The 21,915-nt window shown below is 44.5% G+C and overlaps 1 protein-coding gene across 1 annotated transcript in view; it reads left to right on the top strand.

Annotated features, from left to right (window-relative positions):
* STK40 (serine/threonine kinase 40) overlaps nt 1–8,564 on the top strand; it is an 89,698-nt gene extending 81,134 nt beyond the window's left edge. Inside the window, exon 11 of the mRNA XM_073562584.1 lies at nt 1,329–8,564. Coding sequence (XP_073418685.1) covers nt 1,329–1,574 — 246 coding nt within the window. The 3' untranslated portion in view covers nt 1,575–8,564. The remainder of the gene's footprint in view (nt 1–1,328) is intronic.
* The last annotated feature ends 13,351 nt before the right edge of the window (nt 8,565–21,915 follow it).

The raw sequence follows: 21,915 nt of genomic DNA, 5'->3' as shown, positions 1-21,915 counted from the left end.
TGGCCTAGGACAACTCATAGTGTCTCATGGCTTCCAGTACCACCTGTATGCAGATGACACTCAGATCTACCTCTCTGGCCCAAACGTCACTTCTCTGCTGTCCAGAATCCCGGGGTGTCTATCAGCCATATCCTCCTTTTTCACCTCTCGCTTCCTAAAACTCAACGTAGACAAAACTGAACTCATTATCTTTCCTCCATCTCGCGTATCTTCCCTACCCGATCTATCTATTATGGTAAATGGCATCATGTTCTCTCCCGCACCTGAAATCCGCTGCCTTGGAGTAACTCTCGACTCTGCCCTCTCCTTCAAACCGCACGTCCAATCTCTTGCCACCTCCTGTCGCCTCCAACTCAAAAATATTTCCAGAATCCGTCCCTTTCTCAGTCCTCAATCTACTAAAACTCTTGTACATGCCCTAATCATCTCCCGCCTTGATTACTGTAACACCCTCCTCTGTGGCCTCCCTGCTAACTCTCTTGCACCACTCCAGTCTGTCCTCAATTCTGCTGCCCGACTAATCTACCTCTCTCCTCGCTACTCCCCTGTCTCTCCCCTCTGCAAATCCCTCCATTGGCTCACAATTCCCCAACGAATCCAGTTCAAACTACTAACACTGACCTACAAAGCCATCCACAACTTTTCCCCTCCCTATATCTCTGAACTAATCTCCCAATATCTTCCCTCACGTAATCTTCGATCCTCCTACTCTCCTCCACATTTATTCGTTCCTCACACAACCGCCTCCAAGATTTCTCCCGAATATCCCCTATCCTCTGGAATGCCATGCCTCAACACGTCCGATTATCCACCACCCTCGGATCCTTCAAACGGAACCTGAAAACCCATCTTTTCAGGAAAGTTTACAGACTGCAATAACCATTCTGCCGCATCACCACCACAGCTGCTGCACCCCCGACCTTCTCTTTTCCCCGCTATCCCGTAGAATGTAAGTCCGCATGGACGGGGTCCTCTCCCCTCTGTACCAGTCTGTCATTGTAAATTTGTTGTGGAAACTTGTTTACTGTTAATGATATCTATAACTTTGTATGTAACCCCCCTTCTCATGTCCAGCACCATGGAATTAATGGCGCTATATAAATAAATAATATATAAAAAATATGTAATATAAAATCTGCTAGTGGTATGATTTATTTTTTGTAGGGGTTAAATCCTCTAAATGAATGTGACTTTAATTTGCGTGTTGGGACACACACTCCCTTTAAACCTATGCGCCTCCTATCTAATGCAGTCAGCACTTTAGCAGGGTAAAAACTGATGGCAAGCTTTTTTTTTTTTTTTATTACTTCCAACTTTCTCACCCTTAGGCGAAGGTAACGGAGGAGTCGTCACAGTACGAGTTTGAAAACTACATGCGACAGCAGCTTCTATTGGCAGAAGAGAAAAACACAATCCATGAAGCCAAGAACTTTCCTCAGAAACGTCAGTTTGGAAATTTCCCCCCAATAAGGAGACTGGGGTATGATGCCCAGGCAATGAGCCCTTTGGACGCTGCAATTTTGGCCCAGCGATATCTCCCACCACCGCACCTGTCTCTTCCCAATGTTCACTAACTTTTTTTTTTTTTTCTCACCTGGATCTGTTTCTTTGGAAAAAAAATCATGGACTTTACAAGTGGATGAAACCTTTCAGTAGTGAGAGACCACATGGTGCTAACCCTTTTTTTCATCCTTTACTTTTGCTCCCCTTATTCCAGTTTGAAAAAAAACCATTGCACATATGCCCTGTAATTATTCCCACTCTATAATCCTATAGCAATACAATTTGCAGCACAGGAAATGTCAACTAATGTAGCAATCTTCTGTTTGACAGGGTTTCTTTTTTTTGGGATGTTCTTGGCTGCATACATAGCAGGTTCTGCACTGCAGCATTAAGTATCAATAACTATATATTCGTCTGGCCTTGGTATGTTTTATCCCTTCTGCATCCTCCCATCTTGTAGAAAGATTTTTTTGCAATCGGCCTTTTTATACATATATATATATACATACATACATATAGATCTATACATAGACATTAAATCTACCTCTTTTTTTAGTAGGATTCCACAAAGTTGAGAATGCAGCATTAGGAGGAGTTTGCTGTGGAACAGATGTCTTTTATTTGCTGTTTGTTCATAGTCATCCCCCTTCTAAGTAATGGGGCCGTATAATCTAAATATTGAGTGTACATATATAAATATATATATCCTTATATAGAGATATATATTTGATATTGAATATCTGCTGGATTGCAATATCCATGTTGGAAGAATAAGCTGTGTTATAACCACCGGGCTTATAACGTCCCATATTCTGTACGCCTGCAAGCAGACGTATGCGGTTTTGTTTTTTTATTAGTTTTTTTATTCCCTTTTGGTTTTCATATTTATTGGTGTGTTTTCCATATTTGGTATAGTTTCATTGTAAATCACATTAGGATTTGTTCTGCATGCTTGTCTTGTGTGACAAACTGGAAGGATGAAGGTAAGCAGATGTGTCTGGTTTGTATAACACATATCGGATCTAGCTATACTGTATGGAACGACTAGACCATACTTTAGGATCCTATACTAACACGAGTCCAGTAGATTTGGACCAAATATCTGCAGATTTCTTTTTAGTTTTTCTAAACCTACTTTTCCACAACTGTATGCAGCAAAAGTTTTCAGCAACCACATGGCTACGCCATGGACTTTAATAGCTGCAGTCAATGTAGGCAGTAGACCAGTGGGCAGAATTGGGGACTCTGACGGAATGGCAGAGATGAAATGGGTGGTTATATACTATTTACTTATTTTAGCAATGTTACAGGTTGTTTGAAAAGTTAAATTAATTGGAGAATCCCTTTAAAATGCTGATCTAAACCTTTGTTCTTCTCTGGTTAGTGCAGTTCTCCCCACAAACTATCCAGCACTTCGGTCCATTAAAAAAATGCCTGTTGGTAGAAGAGCATGGGACCTAAGCAGTCAGTCTGCCTCCTACAATTAAATGTGTCTCGTAAAAAAGCTGCTTTTCTTTTGGATGGTTCTGATGGACAGATCTGGTCCCATGCTTCTCCATCAGCAGCCATTAATAAGGACAAGAGAAAGTGATCAACCCCTATAATTTGTCTGGTAAAGAGGTTCACAAATAGCCAGTTTTTGTTTTTCCTTCCCCCAAAATATTTTTTTCTGCATAGGTGATAAATGTGTGATGGCTGAGAACCCACTGAACACTAGAACAGAGGTCCAGAGCCATCAACTCATTCAAAGTTCCTTTCATTCTGGTGGTCTAGTTAGAAGGGAGAGGTGGTCCATGCTGCCTCTGCTGCTCCATTTAGTGTGTATGGGCATGTGGAAACAGATGAGTGTTAGGCTTGGCTGTTTTTGTCAGCCCTGTAGACTTTAAATGAAGTGGTGGGCACACATTCACCCTCGGGATCCATGTAATCTCCTCCTTACTGTAGTCATGCAGTGGTGATGAATGAGAATCTCATGGTTATCGGTGGACCTTCCCAGCTGTTGTACTTCTATTATATTTCTCCCATCTGTCTGATATTGAGGCCTTCTCCTAAGAATAGGTCATCAATATTGTAGTCCTGGACATCCAATTTACATAGGTATAAGATGTAGTTCCAGACAAGGTACTGGATAACTGTGGCAGTGTTTGGGTAGAAGAGGGTAAGTTGCACTTTTCTAACCTCAGTCTGCATATGTACAAATGTCTTTAGATTTATGCATTATTTCTGTCTATTACTCCGTTATGGCTTACCATCATGTAACGTCAATAAGCGCATTATATAATATGTTCTTGTAACCAGTCAGATGCCATGGCTGAAGGTGCCAGTAATGACCATATTAATAAGTAATACGTTTGCCGCCTTGTGTATTATGCCACCTCTATATGATGCATGCTGGGCACGTACTGATGAAAAGTGATGGGTAGGATCCCTACTTCTGCAATGCTTCATTCTCTTGTGCTGATAAAGATACCGATATAAAGCACCTACACGTTTGTCAGAACCACATATGGAGGCCTCTGAACCAAGATGGGAGTAATAACTTGTATTTTCTGCCTCTTTCACAACCTCTTTATTTCATGAAGGGGTTGATTTCAACTACAGTCGTGAAGGTCAGAAATGAGGATGAACTTTCTCCATAACTGAGCCATCACCAATGCCGTTTTCTTGCCACCACTCAGTCCCAGTCCCGGATGTGCTTTTATTTCTATCCCTTGGCATATGTGACTGGACAGTGGGGTCTTGCCCTCCTAACTATGAATTATGTATATTACCTTTTTTTAAGTCTAACATTTCATTGTGTGGTGTGTGTATATCATTTGCTGAGTAGTTTAGTGGGTTATGCGAACATGCACCTTTAGTTGCTAGGAAGTTTTAATGTTTTTATTTTTTCCATTCTGTGAGCATTAATAATTTCATGATATGTTACTGCAGGAAAAAGTCAGGTTCAGTCACTACATTGTGATTCCAAAGCAATATTTCTTGCACAGGCACCTTCTGAAAGTCGCGGCGTTATCACTAGAAGGTTCCTACAACATACTCTAATTGTAAGACACAGTCGCCACGTGCGTCACGTATGGCTATGAAGATCTGACTAATTGGATGACCAATTTTATTAGGTCCGGTGTTCATCTTCTTTCCGCAGTCATTCTCCATACATTGAACTCAATTATATAGTGGATAAAAAACAACAATGACATCACGGTCCGGGATGGAAATACTGGAACCTTGACAGTGAGGGCATATCATGTTTGTACAGTGATTTTGTATTTTCTTTTTAGGATTTTTTTTGTTTGGTCATGTATTGAGCAATAGTGGCAAGCGACTGCATTAAACTTTTATTATGTAAGAATATGTACAGTTTTCAGAGTTCTAGATACTGAAAAGGCGCACCATCACTGTAAAAAAGATGATCATGTAATTTTATGGCTTGCATGCCTATTTCTGCCTATGTACAATATAAAGACCTTGACCATAGTCCTATGATGGTATATTGTTTTATGTGGGAAGATTTGCAATACAAAATGCCTTGAAATGTTCCGATTGATGTGCTTTTTAATGTCTCTGGAATTAAGCTAAAAGCTAATTTGTCTGCAAATGTCCCCACCAGGCAAAAGCTCCTGGGGTGCTCCTTACACATTCTAAGAAAACTAAAGCTACAATAGATGTTTGAGGCATAAAAGATATGTATTTTTAATACTGACATTAGATACAAAGATATTTAAATTCACATTGCACTGTTGGTCTCTGTAGCTAGTGCAGTGTTTAGAATTATTCATCTTCACCCAGTCAAAGTGCCTAGTCATGGAGGGCATGGAAATAGTCCCTGCCCTTTCACCATGACAAATTTGAAATGGCAATCTGGACATTTTGCTGGCTGGACATTGAAGTTTTCTTGAAATGCATCGTAAATTTTGGGAATATGAGACGGGTGCTTGATTTTTATTTCATTTTTCTTTTGTAATCCCTTTTAGTTCCGTGATTATCTGTGTAATTATTTCTAGGGTGGAATTTTTCTTTCAGTGAATCTAGCTGTTCAGAAATAAAAAAAAAAAGGTATTAAAATGCTCATGTAAATCTTATTTCTATTGTGCTGAGTTTTCTAGTTGCTTTGGTCATGGAAATGGGCAGAACCTTGGATGTTCTAGTATGTCTGGTTTGGACAAACCTTATAAAAAAAAATTGAAGTTCGGTTACCCGAACTTGATCCCGAACCCCATTCAAGTGATTGGGGGACCCGAACATCCGATGGTTCATACAGATGACAGCGCGGGAAACGCCAGCTCTGACTGGCGGTCACCGTCACTGGTTATTGCGGACCGCTGCAGATTCTGTCGAACAGAGGACAAGTGTGTGAGCCAGCGGCTGTGACTGGCAGTGACAAGGTTACCGCCAGTTAGGCGATGCTGATGAGTATTCAGCCAGCGCTTGTGCATAGTGAGAAATGTCAGAGTGATATATATATATATATATATATATATATATATATATATATATATATATATCTATTTCAGTGCATGTGTAGCTTACTGTAAATGTATTTAGCGAATAAAGAAATAAAGGCGAAAAATGGCTTTGGGCCCACCTTATTTTTAAAAACCAGCTGAGGGAAAGCAGACAGCTGCAGGCTGGTGGTGGTGTTCTGGGAAGAGACCAATATCCATGAATCTTCCCAGGCTATTAATAGCAGGACATAGCTGTCTGCGTAGCTTTTACTGGTTATTAAAAAGGGGGGACCCCCCCCCCTGTTTTTAATAACCAAAGGCTAAGCAGATGGCCTCGGGCCAATATTTATAGGCTGGGAAGGGGCCCACTTGCCAATGTAACAAGGCAAGTGTGAAAAGCCAGGCAAAATGCTAGAATTGGTGCATCTAATAGATGCACCTTTCCTGGGGCAGCTGTGGGCTATTTCTAGGCTGTGGAGGGCCAAATATCCATGAACCTTCCCAGCATGAGAATACCAACCCCCAGCTGTCTGCTTTACCTTAGCTGGTTGTTTTTCAAAAAATAGGGGGTGACCCCATGCTGTTTTTTATCTATATTTTTTTAAAATAATTAACCAGTGTGGGGACCCATCTATTTTTGAAAACCAGCCAAGATAAACCAGACAGCTGAGGGCTGTAGCCCGCTGCTGTCTGTTTTATCTGTGCTTGTTATCAAAAATAGGAGAAACCCCCCCCCCCTTATTTTTTTTTTTTTTAATTTGCCTATTATGCCAGAAAATCACAGCCATGCCAATATTTATTGGTTTGGACAGCGTGAATCAGATGACATGTCACTTTAGTCTCATAAAATTGGTTCCCCTCAGACATGAGCCTTATGACAACAGTCTTGATTTACAGCCTGTAGAAGACATCTGTCCATAGGTTGACAACCAGCTCCTTTGACGGCAAATTGGAGTGCACTTATGCAGACAGGTACAGACTTGAGTCCCGATTGATAGGAGGGTGTGTAGGTGTAAGCTACCCCTGATTCATTAAGAGACGCCGTGAGTAATGGCGTGCTCCACATAAGAAACATTTTTGGTGTAAGGAACGGCGCAGCTCATCATGAACCCCCCCCCGTTCCGCCACAATGCTGCTCATATTAACAGCACTGTGAGAAACTGGCATGAATACACCAAAAGGTGCAAAGATGTTGTGTAACTCTGAATAGGGCATAAATTTAGCGACTTTTTAAAGCAATTTATGCCATAATTCTGGTGAAATTGCTTTGATTGATCAGGGCATAAGTTACCAAATATGTGTTAGTGGAGGTAACTTTGATGGCCAACCAAACTATATTGACAATTTTTCCAAAAATGTAAATCTGTACAGCATTTCAGTAATCACAGACAATTTATAGATTTTTGGGGTAAGGTGTCCGAAGGTAAAAAAAAAGTTTTGTGAAAAACAAATGCTTAAACATAAAAGATGCAAAACTATTGTGAGGAAGATGTCCCTTCTGTGAATGGATCTCTTTCCTTGCCACCTTTTTGTTACCAGTTAAGATGCTGTTGCGCTTTCTTTTTTTCCTAGTTTCATTTTAAACATAAATAAAATACTTTGCATCATATTCTCAAAATTCTTCTGTATCCTGTTGCAAGTATTCACTTGGTTTGTAACTGCAATAGCACATAATCACTGCGGCCAAGTCCACACACTAGTGGTGGGAACTAGAGAATTATTTCCATAATTGTTTTTCATTGTGTTGTCTTTTATTAGTGCAACTAGAGGCCCAGAAAACATCCTTGTAGTTATTGTTTTCTTTATCTGTCAGATGATTTGCCGACTCATCTATAGTGCTAATACACAATAGTACATCTGGCTTGAACTGTTTATACTGTATACGCTAATCCATACAGTTCCTACGTAACCACTTTTGAGAGGGCATTAGAATATCCTTCACCGCTAAAAATGTTTGACTATCGTGGAAGATGGATATAGAAACTTTTTTTCTTTTTACTTTTTCTTCTTTTACACTTATTTTTTTTTTTTTAATGCAGGCAATAAGATGAAATGTTTTAAAACCTGTCTAATATTTTAGCAGTCTATTGGAAAAACTATAATTACCTCCTTATTTCGATTTAAAACAAAAAAAAAACATGCAAGTTATAACTTTGTATGTAAAAATATGGTTGATAAGCCATTGTTTGTTTCTTGGAAAGATATTGTTGCTGCACGCTGCATAAAGTGGCACATAATCAAGGCTCCCGTATTTGAAGTGGGAGGTTTTTTTTTATGCATGCCGCTTAGTCCTTTTATGCTCTGCATGCGGCATCAAGTCATTATGATCCCACTGCTATATCTATCCATAGATTGAATTATGGTTGTTCGACCATTTTAAGATATAACTTAGTCTGTTTTAGCTTACTTGACTCATTGCACTTTTCAGAAGCTATTTTTATATTTGTACAAATACAGAATATCTTGTATATGTCTTGTTTTAACTATAGTTTACTTGACTTCCATTGTAAATCCCAATGTGGCAGGTGCCTATAACGTGCCAAGATTGAAAATTACTTTGTTTTGTTACCACCTTATTCAATAATCATACAATAAACTGGCACGAATATCGACAAATCATATGGAGTATTGGTTCTTTTTTTAATTTAATTTTTTTTGTAGTTAGACCCATTTATGTATGAAATTTTAGCTGTTTAAATCCGTGTCGGCTGCCAAAGCTTGAGTCACGATCACCAGTGTCGAGGCTTAACTTCTGTAATTCAATGGGGATGGTTCTATCTTGTGTGGTTCAACAAAAATTGTTCGCATTTACAAGATTAAAAAAAAATTGGAACATCTGCTGCTCCACGCAGACCATGTGTTTTGTTTTTTTTTCATCAGTCTAGGGCAGAGGTCTTCAATGTTTTGCTGGTTACAAGACCCATTCTACCATGACAAATATGATTGTGCCATATCGGATGTAAAAAAAAAAAAAATATATACAAGTAAATGACATTTAAATTGTTGCCTATCTAATTCATATGACCGAGTTCTTGGAATGATAAAACATTCCTGGTTCCACCAATACATACAGGTATCTGAAGGTGCTAACAGCTTGGGGGACACATCTGCCTAAGGGAACACTGCTCCAGGCAATCGTCTGTTGGATAGAAATGACAGAGGACAGGGTTTTCTCCTGCCCTGGATTCCAGATGGATGTATTTTAAGTTGACACATTTGTATCTTATCTTTAGATGATGGCATGTCAAATTCCATTTACAATGCAATTACATCGGGAGCGAGTGTTCTAAGAAACGCTCGTTTCAGGAAAAGTCATGTAGTCTATACTGGCTGCTGATAAAACATTGAAAGAACAAAACATTTGTTTGTCACATGAATTGATTTTCTGGTTTGCACAAAAACTACCTTTTGTCATGCCAAGGCAGGCGTAGCAAGGTTAGTGAACCCACTAGACCACAGAGGACTCTGGAAGCTGAACCCTAGGAACCAGCCGGACAAGGATGTCAGATGAATCAGCAGTTTCATTCAGGTTATAAAGCAGGTGAACCCACAAGGGAGAACACCCTGGGTTGAAGCAGAACTCCAGCCCCCCCCCCGAGGGAGCTACTGGCGAGTGAACCCCTATACAGGGATAGACCTGGCGCAGCCAAGGAAACTCACATGCAACAGCTCCAGAGACCAGAGGGTCAGATCCGAACGGGACAGTGGTACTGGGAGAGGGGGAGCGAGGGGTACAGGGAACTGGAGAATGAGAACCACCAGGAGCCAAGGATACGGTCAGTGTCTGATGGTAGGTATTCGGGACAACTGCACTAGGGAAAAAACGCTGAATATTAGTTCAGGCAAGACAAGGCAAAACAATAAGCAAGCGCTGATCTGGGACCTGAGAACAGCAACTAAGAACAAAACAAAGGAAGTGAAGACCTTAAGTATGCACAGACCATCACAGCACAGACGGCCCTAATAGAGAACAGGTGCCCTGCTGTTTTAAGCATGTGCAGGAAGCGGGCGCACCTCCAAAGAGCATTTCCAGGAGACCTGCCACAAGGAGATGCAGATTCCTAGCAGGGAACGGAGCCGCCGATCGTCTGGAGCCAAGAACGGTGAGTGAGGAGCATAGCGCTGCATGAGGAGCGCCAGCCTCCCTCTCTGAGAGACCGAGCCCGCAGCTGAGGGTATGACAGTACCTTCCCCCTTACGCCCCACCTTCACTCTAGCCAGGAACCTTCTAAGGAGGACCAGGGCAGTAATGTTCTAGGGCTCCCAGGATCTCATCAGGACCAAATCCCTTCCAGTCAACCAGGAAGAGCATTTTCCCTCTGTTTTACATCAAGTATGGCCTTGATCTCAAAGACATAACTAGCAGAGAAAGAGGAAGGAAAAGCGCCAGGATCCCGGAAGTAATGTCCAAGGATGACAGGCTTAAGGAGGGAGACATGAAGAGTTGTGGATCCGCAAAGAGGAAGGCAACTTCAGCTGGTAGCATGCCTCATTGAATCTCCGAAAAACCTCAAATGGGCCGATGAACCAAGGAGCAAACTTGTAGGAGGGAACCTTGAGGCGAATGTGCCTAGATGAGAGCCATACCTTGTCCCTAGTTTGGAATGGAGGGGAATCCAACCGTCTCTTGTCTGTGTGATCTTTCGTCCGCATGGATGCCCGTTCCAAAGAAGCCTTGGTCTCGGACCAAATCTTGGAGAAGTCTCTAGCAAGATGCTCGGCTGCTTGGTTACTGGAAGTGGTGTTCAAGGGGGTAGGAGTCTTAGGGTGGCACCCATAAATCACAAAGAACAGAGAATTAGAAGAAAACTCACCGACATGGTTGTTGCAGGAGAATTCCGCCCATGGCAACAAGGCAACCCAGTCACTGTGGCGAGCATTGACAAAGTGGTGCAGGTAGGTACCTGGTTCACTCGTTCCAACTGGCCATTGGACTGTGGGTGATATGCCGAAGAGAAATTCAGAGAGACCTCAAGCTGCTTGCAGAGGGATTGCCAGAACCGGGACATGAACTGCATTCCCCTATTGGACATAATATGAAGTGGTAAGCCATGAAGATGGAGACCATGTTGAACAAACAACTCTGCCAAGTTGGCTGCGGAGGGAAGACCGGATAAAGGGACGAAGTGACCCATCTTGGAAAATCGATCCATGATGACCCATATCACAGTACACCCAAAAGACTCCGGCAAGTCTGGGATGAAATCCATCGCGATGTACCTCCAGGAGCAGACGACATGGGGAGAGGTAGAAGATGACCAGTAGGAAGCTTTTTGGGAGTTTTATTGCGGGCACACAAGGGACAAAATCACTGACATCTGAACAGAACATACTACATCAGTAGTGCCGTGAAATCAGCTGCAAGGTCTTAGGCCCTGCACGACCAGCAAGCTTAGTTGACTCCTCATAGAAGTACACGTTTCCTGTCTGAGACAGGGACAAATGTCTTACCCGGAGGTGGTTGCAACAGTCAGACAGGTGCTACGGTGATTGCTATAGACAGATCAATGATGTGGCAGGGTTCCTCATCTAGGTCGTCAGAGATAAAAGACCTGGATAAAGTGTCAGCCTTTCAGCTGGACGGAAGTGGAGATGAAAGTTGAACCGTGCGAAGAATAACGACTATCGAGCTTGATGAGGATTTAGCCTCTGAGCTGACTACACCCTCCAGAAGGTAACGCCATTCCTTCAAGGCCAATTTGATGGCCAAAAGCTCCATGTCACCAATTGAGAAGTTGCATTTGCAGGGCGAGAATGTCTTGGAAAAGAACCCACAGGTCACCATTCATGGAGGGAAGCTTCTGCGGGAGTATGGCTCTGGCTCCAGAAGAGGAAGCGTCCACCTCCACAAAACTGCTTATTGAAAATCAGCCCATGGAGAGCGGAAGCAGTAGAGAAAGCTTGTTTGTGAACCAAAAAGGAAAACTCCGCCTCTGGAAGTCACACCTTAGATTTGGATCTCTTTAGAGTCAGAGCAGTGAGAGGTTTGGTCAGCTCCGAGAAGTGCGGGATAAACTGCTGGTAGTAATTGGCAAACCCTAGGAATCGCTGAATAGCCTTGACTCCAACAGGACGCGGCCACTTGAGAACAGCAGACACCTCAGAATCCATTTTGAGACCTGTGTCAGATGATGTAACCCAGGAAGGGCAAAGGGCTCCGCTCAAAGAGGCACTTCTCAAACTTGGCATACAGACGATTCTCTCAACCGTAGGAGAACCTGACGGATATATCTCCTATGAGTTGAGAGATCCGGAGAAAACGCCAAGATATCATCCAGATATACGACCACACAGACGTAGAGAAGGTCATGGAAGATGTCATTGACAAATTCCTGAAATACTGCTGGCGTGTTACTTAGCCCGAAAGGCATTACCTGATGTTCGTAGTGACCATCACGAGTGTTGAAGGCTGTCTTCCACTCACCCCCGGAATGAATCCTAACGACATTGTTGGCTCCTTGTATGTCCAATTTGATGAAGATCCTGGCCCCACGAAGGCGATCGAGGAGCTTTGGAATAAGAAGCAGAAGATATTTATTCTTCACTGTGATATTGAGACCTCAATAGTCGATACATCAACGTAAAGACCAGTCCTTCTTTTTCACGAAAAATCCCACACCAGCTGGGGAGGAAGATTTCTGGATGAACCCCCGAGCCAGGTTCTCTTTTGATATAGTTGGACATGGCTTTGGTCTCAACAGGCGACAGAGGGTAAATCTGGCCTCTGGGAGGAGTAGAACCTGGAATGAGATCTATGGAACAGACATACGACCTGTGAGGTGGTAGAGTCTCCGCTTCGCGTTTGTTGACCACATCGCAAAGGACCAGTAGGCTGATGGTAGGCTGGGCTGAAGGAGGTCGCGGAGAGTGACATGGCTGGGTCCTTCCCTGGAGGAAGATCTGGCTAGTCTCGTGTTTTGAGACTCTTAAATGAGGCTCCACGGACTTTATTTGCATATTCGTATTTCCCAGGGAGCAATGCACCTAGGATTTCACTGTGGGTGCCTTTGCCGGCTGCCGCTGTGTTTGCTTTGACTGGTCTCCCTGAGGTCAGTGATTGTTTTGTGATGTTGGTCTACTAGGCATTGCTCCCACCTAGCCAGAATCCTACTCCACACTGATGAGGGGCAACACCCCGAAACAGCTGTCTGCGGATGGATACCTGGCCTTGGTATTTCCCTTGTCATGTCTGTAAACTCTTAAAGAGCTGGATATTGACTTAAAGGGCCACTTAATATGGTGGTTTCTGAAAGGAGCCACCTCTTGGCTGGGTCCTTGCCTGGAGGAAGATCTGGCTAGTCTCGTGTTTGAGGCTCCACGGACTTTATTTGCATGGTTACACAGGTGTGACAGTGATGATGACACGACCGACCCCAACGAAGGATGTCTCCTGTCCGCCAATCCAGGATCGGTTTGTGTGTACGAAGCCAAGGAAGACCTAGCATAAACGGCGGGGAAAGGTTGGGTAGCACATAGAAGGCGATCTTTTCTTTTATGAAGAGCCCCGATCTGAAGTTCCACCTCTTCTGTGATGCCTAGGATGGAATCTTGCAAGGGTCTTCTGTCCACGAAGGTGATGAGACGAGGATGCTGCAAAGGAACAATAGGAATCTCAAACTGATGAACCACAGCCTCTGCACAAAGTCACCTGCTGAACCGGAATCAAAGTACGCCATCTCAGAAAATTGCCTGTCACCAGCCGATGCCTGTATAGACACAGTAAGGGGTAGAGAGGATTCACTCTCTCCTAGGAAGGCCTCTTTCCAGATCTAGGTGGAGGAGTTTTCCGGCCTCTTGGGACATCGGCGGCGAAAATGGGTAGGACTCCCACAGTATAGGCACAGCTTCTTGGCAAACCAGTACCACACTCCCTTGTTCACCCAACTAGATGCAGTCAACCTCCATAGGCTCGGGAACCGGAGCTGGAGCTGGAACTGACAGGATGAGGGGTCTTTGGAAAGATGGAGCTAAACGGAGATATTGCCTCTCCTGGGCTCTCTCCTTAGTCCGTTCCTGAAGGTGGAGGATGATTCGGATGGCGAGAGAGATGATGTCCAACGTATCGGGCAGATCCGGAACTGCCAATTCATCCATAAGTCTCCCGTATAACCCAGGTCAGAAGACTCCAAGCAAGTGTTTGTCGCACCACTCTAACTCAGAAGACAGTACGGAACTGGATGGCGTACTGTCCGACAGAGAGAACCTTGTTGTAGGTTGAAGAGAGCTTCCATCGATGATGTCACCACTTGGCTCATCAAAAATCTTGCGGAAGGTGTCCAGGAAATTTTGAAGATGGGACACAGTGGGATCGTTCCGCTCCAGTAAGGGATTGAACCATGCCAAGGTTTCGCCTTCCAAATGGGAGGCAAGGAATGCCACCTTAGCTACGTCCTTCGGATACAGCTGGGGCAACAACCGGAACTGCAAGTGACACTGGTTCAGAAACCTCCTGCACAACTTGGGATCACCAGAGTACCGAGTGGGTTTACAGAGAACAGGAGAAGGGCCAGATGTAGCGGCAATCACCGGATCGAGCACTCATACCAGTACCAGAGGAGAAGCGGTAGTCATTTGCATGTTGACTAGGCGTTCATCACCGGAGGTCATATAATTCAACATCCAGGTTTGCATCGCACGTTGCCGGTCAAGTTCCTGATGTAAATCCGCAAGTTGTGTAGCATTGGTAGGTTCAACAGTCTGAAGAGAACTGAGACGGGCAGCCAAGGTCTGCATGGAAGTCACCAGTTAATCCTCATTTTTTCGAAGGCTGGCTAGTTTTCTTTGGGTGGGGAATCGCGTATCAGTGGGGTCCATGGCCTGGTCAAAATCTGTCATACCAAGGCAGGCGGAGCAAGGTTAGTGAACCCATTAGACCACAGAGGACTCTGTGGAAACTGAACCCTAGGATCCTGCCGGACAAGGATGTTGGACTCAAACGGGACAGTGGTACTGGGAGAGGGGGAGCGAGAGGACCAGTGAACTGGACAATGAGAACCAGCAGGGTCCAAGGTAGATGGTAGGTATTCGGGACAACTGCACTAGGGAAAAAGCACCGAATGTTAGTTCAGGGAAGACAGAATAAGCAAGCGCTGATCTGGGACCTAAGAACAGCAACTAAGAACAAAACACAAAACTGCCCAGGCCCCTCCCAAAGGAAGTGAGGACCTTAAGTATGCACAGATCATCACAGCACAGACAGCCATAATAGAGAACAGGTGCCATGCTGCTTTAAGTATGTGCAAGAAGCAGGGTGTGTCTCTTAAGAGCACTTCCAGGAGACCTAGCAAGGGCATGCAGGTTCCTAGCAGGGAACGGAGCCGCCGATTGCCTGGAGCCATGGACAGGATGCGTGAGGTGCATAGCACCGCGTGAGGAGCCTGGTCTCCCTGTCCATGAGAGACCAGGCCTGCAGGTGAGGGCATGACAGATTTTCTCAAGTCACCATCCATGACAGCACCATGGGGGAGGCTCCCTGCCATAATAGGGACAGGAAACAGAGGTTAAATGGCACCACCCAACTTCCAGTGTTTTTTCCTGTCCCTATGGGACACGAGGAGGTTCTTCTGCGGTGCTCTGTGGCCAGCGTTAGAGTCTGCATATATTACCTAAGCAAGCCAGGCAGCTGAGGTGATCAGTCTGACCTTCCCCTCCTGAAGCTGCTCCCGTCTCCTTGCGACTCGAGACCTTGTCCTCTCGGAGCTCCTGGTTCTCCTCCTCTCCCTTTCGACGCATGTCGGGCAGTGACCGGAAGTGATGTCGCTTTCAATTGCGTTCCACGGTGGAACGCGCCACCGAGAGGTGCGCTTGTGAGATGTGCACTTGCCGGAGGCAAAATAATGCATACTCCAGGCTTCCCTCAGCTAAGGAATTAACTGGAATTGCTTGCACCTGGGGGACACTTCCAAAGAGAGGGAGAGGAGGAGGTCATACTTTCTGGATGACGCTCTGAGACCTCATCTCCACCCTCTGTAAGGAGTGCAGATAAAAGACACCACATGGTAGGACCTTTGCTGTCATGGAAGATGGTTGTTCTTGCTCTGCAGCTACAGAATCCAGCACTGTCAAAAAAAACCCAGTAAGTATCTAGTGTGGTGTCTCTGTATCTTTGGAGCAGGAATGTCCTTAAGATTTATACTTGTGGTCCCTTCTCTCCTCTTTTCAGGGAGACAAGGATCCTGCTCCAAAAAGAAGACAAGTTGTCCCAAAAATGTGCCAACTGTCTTAAATTAATAATCTTTATATAGCGCCAACATTAAATTGCCTTCTTTAAGCAAAAAAAACACGTGTCAGAATTGCGCAGACAAAATTGTCAAAGAGGAACAACCCTCTTTAATAGAAGAGTTAAGTGGTATGGTTCGCCAGGAGGTCCAATCATCCCTAGCCACCTTTTCCCAGTCCCTCCCGGTAGCACCGCCAGAGGCGAAAAAGAGGAAGATTTCCAGAGAGGAACACTCGGACTCTGACTCCCAAGGAGGTATGGGATCATTCAGTAGTGAATTGGTGGGAAGAAGGCGAGTCTGTGTCGGGCAGATCAGTGCTGGAGCAGTAAAAAGTATTATTTTGCATCAGGAGATTTAGAGGAACTTCTAATGCCGGAGAGAACCATTATGAATGTGGAGGAGGAAGAAATTGCCCCGAACATAGTTCATTATGAAATGTTGGGGGTCTAAGATCTCAGAAAAACTTAGTGTTTCCGGTACATGAAAATATCCAAAAGTTGATACTGGATGAGTTGGAACTACCAGAGAAGCGCTTCGTGACACCTACAGAGCTGAAAGGAAGGTTCCCACTGGAGGAGAAAATATCCAAATGCTGGATGGAGGTTCCAAAAGTGGATATTAAAGTGGCAAAGAAAGCGACTTTGCCCTTTGAGGATTCCTCCCAATTACGAGACCCTATGGATCGCAAGACAGCCTGCTGAAGAAATCGTGGGAAACGTCCTTGGCTTTGTCCACCAGGACATTAAAAATGGGTCGTGACTGGGTCTTCCAGCAAGACAATGACCCAAAACATACAGCCAAGGCAACAAAGGAGTGGTTCAAAGAGAAGCATATTAAGGTCATGGAGTGGCCTAGCCAGTGTCCAGACCTTAATTCCATAGGAAACTTATGGAGTGAGTTGAAGCTCCGAGTTGACAAGCGACAGCTTCAGAATCTTAATGATTTAGAGATGATCTGCAAAGTGGACTGGACCAAAATTCCTCTTGATATGTGCGCAAACCTCATCAACTACAAAAAATGTCTGACTTTTGTGCTTGTCAACAAGGGTCTTGCCAAGTATTAAGTCTTGTTTGCCAGAGGGATCAAATACTTATTTCTCACTGCAAAATGCAAATAAATTTAATTTATACAATGTGATTTTCTGGATTTTATTTTTGACTAGATGTATGCCCGATGCTGTCTCATCGGGAGGGCAGTAACATCACGATGGGGGCAGCTTTGTGGTGCTGGGGGTGGCGGCCCACACACTTCCGTGCAGTCACAACCGGCAGGAAAAATGTTTTGCGGCCTGTGCTGGAGATGGTGTATGGTGCTACCAGAGGGTGGCCGCACCCAATCTCTAGCACAGGCCTCAAGCCGCGGTCTTTCCTTCCGGCTGTGACTGCACGGAGGTGGGTGGGCAGGCAGCAGTGGGATCCGGCGTGTGTAGTCAGGCGGTGGGTCCTGGCGGGGGTTCGGTGGCGGCATCCCTCTCATTACTCCCCCCTCATTACACCCCTCTTACAGCCAGCAGGAAAGACAGTGCTGGAGATGGTGTGCAGCAGCACCACCAGAGTGTGGCCGCAACCAATCTCCAGCACATGCCTCAAGCCGCGGTCTTTCCTGCCGGCTGTGACTGCATGGAGGTGGGAAGGCAGCAGCGGGATCCGGCGCGTGTAGTCAGGCGGTGGGTCCGGTGGCGGCATCCCTCTCATTATACCCCCTTCATTACACCCCTCTCGTTACACCCCTTTCACTGCCTCGTGATCGCAGCGGCGGCTGGGATCCAAGCAGCGGCGTTCGGGATCGCAGCGGCAGCCTGGATCCGAGCGGCGGTAGGGATCGCGACGGCCTGGATCCGAGCGGCATCACTTGGGTGTTCCAAAATGGAAATCGGCGTAATTCCAGTGCAGCGCGGTGGATTGTGGGATTCGGGGACATCCAGACGGAAGTGGATGACGGACAATGTAAGGCAAATAGATAGATAGATAGATAGATAGATATATATATCTATCTATTTATTCTATCTCTCAGGCCTGAGTCAGACTTGCCAGAAACTGGCACAAGTCTCGCATGTCAATACCCGGCACTGCCGCCAGCACTCGGACAGGAGCGTGCGGCTGCATGTATTTCTATGCAGCCGCACGCTCCGATCCCCAGTACCAGCGGCAGTGCTGGGTCTTCAGATGTGAGACTTGTGCCATTTTCTCACAAGTCTGACCCTGGCCTAAATGTTAAAATTAACCTACCCTTAAAATTATAGACTGCTCATGTATTTGTCAGTGGGCAAGCTTACAAAAGCAGCAAGGGATCACATACCCCACTGTTCGTTTCCCTAGATCCGGACGATGCATGCATAGCGGTAGATGCTTTCGCCCACCATTAGAACTTAGTTGACATATGCCTTTCCACGGATTCTTCTCCTACCAAGGACGTTGCAGAAGATCAGGAGGGACAAGACAAACACCATTCAGGTAGCGCCTCCTTGCCTGAAAAGGAGCTGGTTTGGCACCCTGAACAGTTTAGAGATAGATGGCCCGCTACTTCTCCCACCAACCAGCAACCACCTCCACCAGGGATCGATTTCTCACCCAGATCCTCAAACCTTACAACTTGCAGCCTGGCTTCTGAATCCATCATCCTAAAAGCTAGAGGTCTCTTGGATAAGGTGGTAAAAACACTGCAAAAAAGCAGGAAATATTAACAAATGCCATTTACAACAAGATAAGCAAAACCTTCATGTCCTGGTGTGGATCCAACCACCCAAATGTGGCACAAAACCTCAATGTTTTTACAATGCAGGCTAGAGAAAGGTCTAAAGATTAGCACTTTAAGGGTAGAAACACACTTCCGTATTTCTTGTGCGATAATCGCACTGCACGGACTGGCCGGCACCTCTCTTGACCTGAGCATGACAGCGTGATGGATTACTATGCAGCTGTCAAGCTCAGGTCAGGAGAGCCGACAGCCAGTTCGAGTTTTACAATGCAATTCTTGCACGAGAAACATGGCAGTGTGTTTCTGCCCTAAAAGTCCAAGTCGCAGCCCTCAGCTCGTACTTTGAGCAGACCTTAGCTAACCATCGCTGGGTGAGGAGATTTATGATTGCAGCCTCTCATCTACAACCTAGAACTCCAAATCTGGTCCCAGCCTGGCATCTAAACATGGTTCTTAATGGCCTTACAATACCTCCATTTGAGCCTATAGAGGCTATAGATGTGGATAAATTATCTTGGAAAGTGGCCATCACAACGGCAAGAAGGGTAGGTGAACTACAGGCCCTCAATCAGAGAACCATACCTAAGAATCTAAGAGGACAGAATTATTTTCCACCTCAATCTATTTTTTTTTTACTTAAGGTCTTTTTGGAGTTCCATAGGTCCCAAGAAATCATACTACCTTCTTTTTGTCAAAACTCGTCCAATGCTAAGGAAGCGGAGTTCCATATTCTGGATGTATGAAGAACAGTCCTTCAATATCTTCAAAGGTTAAAACCCTGGAGGAAGGACCAGAATGTCTTTATTACATCACTTTGGGGAAAAATAAAGGGAAAAGAGCTTCCAAAAGCATGGTTGCGAATTGGATTAAAAAGGCAATTGGCGGAGCTTATGGAAACCAAGGAAGGGTACCTCCAGAAAAGTTTACAGTACACTCAACCAGAGCTATGTCAGTTTCATGGGTTGAGAGGGTAAGCGCCTCCATCGAGCAGAGCTGCCACACCTGGTCTTCGGTCCATACCTTTTCAAAACATTATAGACTTGATGTAATTTCTAATAATGATTTGGCCTTTGGAAGGAAGGTTCTCCAGGACATTGTCCCCCCTAAAAACGTGATTATTTGGTGCTTTCATGGCGGGTGACTAGAGAAAATAGAATTAGACTTACCAGTAATTCCATTTCTATGAACCCTCCACGACAGCAGGGGTAATCCCACCCTATTGTTTGATTTGCGGATGTAAATAAATATTGAAGCATTCATACCGGTGTAGTCCTTTATAAAACACTGGAGAGAGGTAGAGAGGTGGGGCCATTTAACCACTTCGTGTTTCCTGTCCCTATTAGGGTGGGGAGTGTCCACTCCCTATGGTGAGGTCATAGAGGGTTCCTAGAAATGGAACTTCCAGTAAGTCTAAAGGCCCCGTCACACACAGCAATCTCGCTAGCGAGATCGCTGATTTTGTGACGTCACAGCGATCTCACCAGCGAGATCGCTGTGTGTGACGGGGATCGCTGATCGTGCACTATCGTGCACAGCCGTTTTTTGATCGTTGCTCTCCCGCTGGCCAGCGCGCATTGCTGCGTGTGGCAGTGGGAGCCAACGATCAGTGACGCTCCCAGCGCTCTAAGCAGGCGCTGGGAGCTGGTAACCAAGGTAAATATCGGGTTACTAAGCGGCGCGCGTCACTTAGTTACCCGATGTGTACCTTACAAAGGTTTCTAAGGTACACATCGGGTAACTAAGTGACACGCGCCGCTTAGTAACCCGATATTTACCTTAGAGACCAGCGTCCTCGCTGGTGCTGATCGCTGGTGAAGCTGCCAGTTTGGCAGCTCACCAGCGATCATGTAGCGATGCACCAGCGATCCTGACAAGGTCGTATCAGTGTCGGGATCGCTGGTGCATCATTTAGTGTAACGGGGCCTTAATTCTATTTTCTCGGTAGTGCACCATCCTGTTTTTAACAGGACCTAGTATGTGAAAGATTACAGATCAATCAGTGCACATTGTTAAGTGTAGTCATTATTAAAACCTGCTCCTGATAAGTCATTTAGTGCTGCCAGTTAGGTACTGTAAATGGACATTACCCCATTCACCCTCAAGCCTGTTTTCACCTTCCTGACCAGTCCAAATTTTTCAAATCTGACTATTGTCACTTTGTGGTGATAACTCTGGAACGAATCAACATGTGCCAGTGATTGAGATGGTTTTTCATGACACATGGTATTTCATGTTCAGTTTAGGTCGATTTTTATATTTCCCGTTTATGAAAATTTAGCAGTTTACAATCTTTAAATTTTTATGCCCTTCAGCCAGATTAATACCAGAGTATACCACACAAATTAGATAATAAATAACGTTTACCACATATCTGCTTTACATCAGCATAATTTTTTAAATAGACTTTTAACCCTGAAGAAATCCAGCAAGTGGAACCAAAAATGTAACCTCTAATGTAAGTAATTTAAAAGATGTATGCATAGGCCAACATATAGAGAGTGAGACGCATTAAAACAAAAATGAACAAACCAAAATACCCTCCATGGGTGTTGTTACCTAGAGTGTGTATATATATTTATGTGTATATGTGTATGTATGGGTGTATATGTGTGTATATATATGTATGTGTGTGTGTATATATAGATATATATATATACAGTCATATGTTAAAGTTTGGGCACCCCTCTTAATGTTAACCTTTTTTCTTTATAACTATTTTGGTTTTTGCAACAGCTACTTCAGTTTCATATATCTAATAACTGATGGACTCAGTTATATTTCTGGATTCAAATGAGGTTTATTGTACTAACAGAAAATGTGCAATCTGCATTTAAACAAAATTTGACCGGTGCAAAAGTATGGGCACCCTTATCATTTTCTTGATTTGAACACTCCTAACTACTTTATACTGACTTTCTGAAGCACTAAATTGGTTTTGTAACCTCATTGAGCTTTGAACTTCATAGCCAGGTGTATCAAATCATGAGAAAAGGTATTTAAGGTGGCCACTTGCAAGTAGTTCTCCTATTTGATTCTCCTATGAAGAGTGGCAT

This window comes from Dendrobates tinctorius, unplaced genomic scaffold (assembly GCF_039654945.1).
Source record: "Dendrobates tinctorius isolate UK_male_01 unplaced genomic scaffold, ASM3965494v1 ptg000015l, whole genome shotgun sequence".
NCBI lineage: Eukaryota > Metazoa > Chordata > Amphibia > Anura > Dendrobatidae > Dendrobates > Dendrobates tinctorius.
This window is presented reverse-complemented; position numbering and strand designations above follow the sequence as displayed.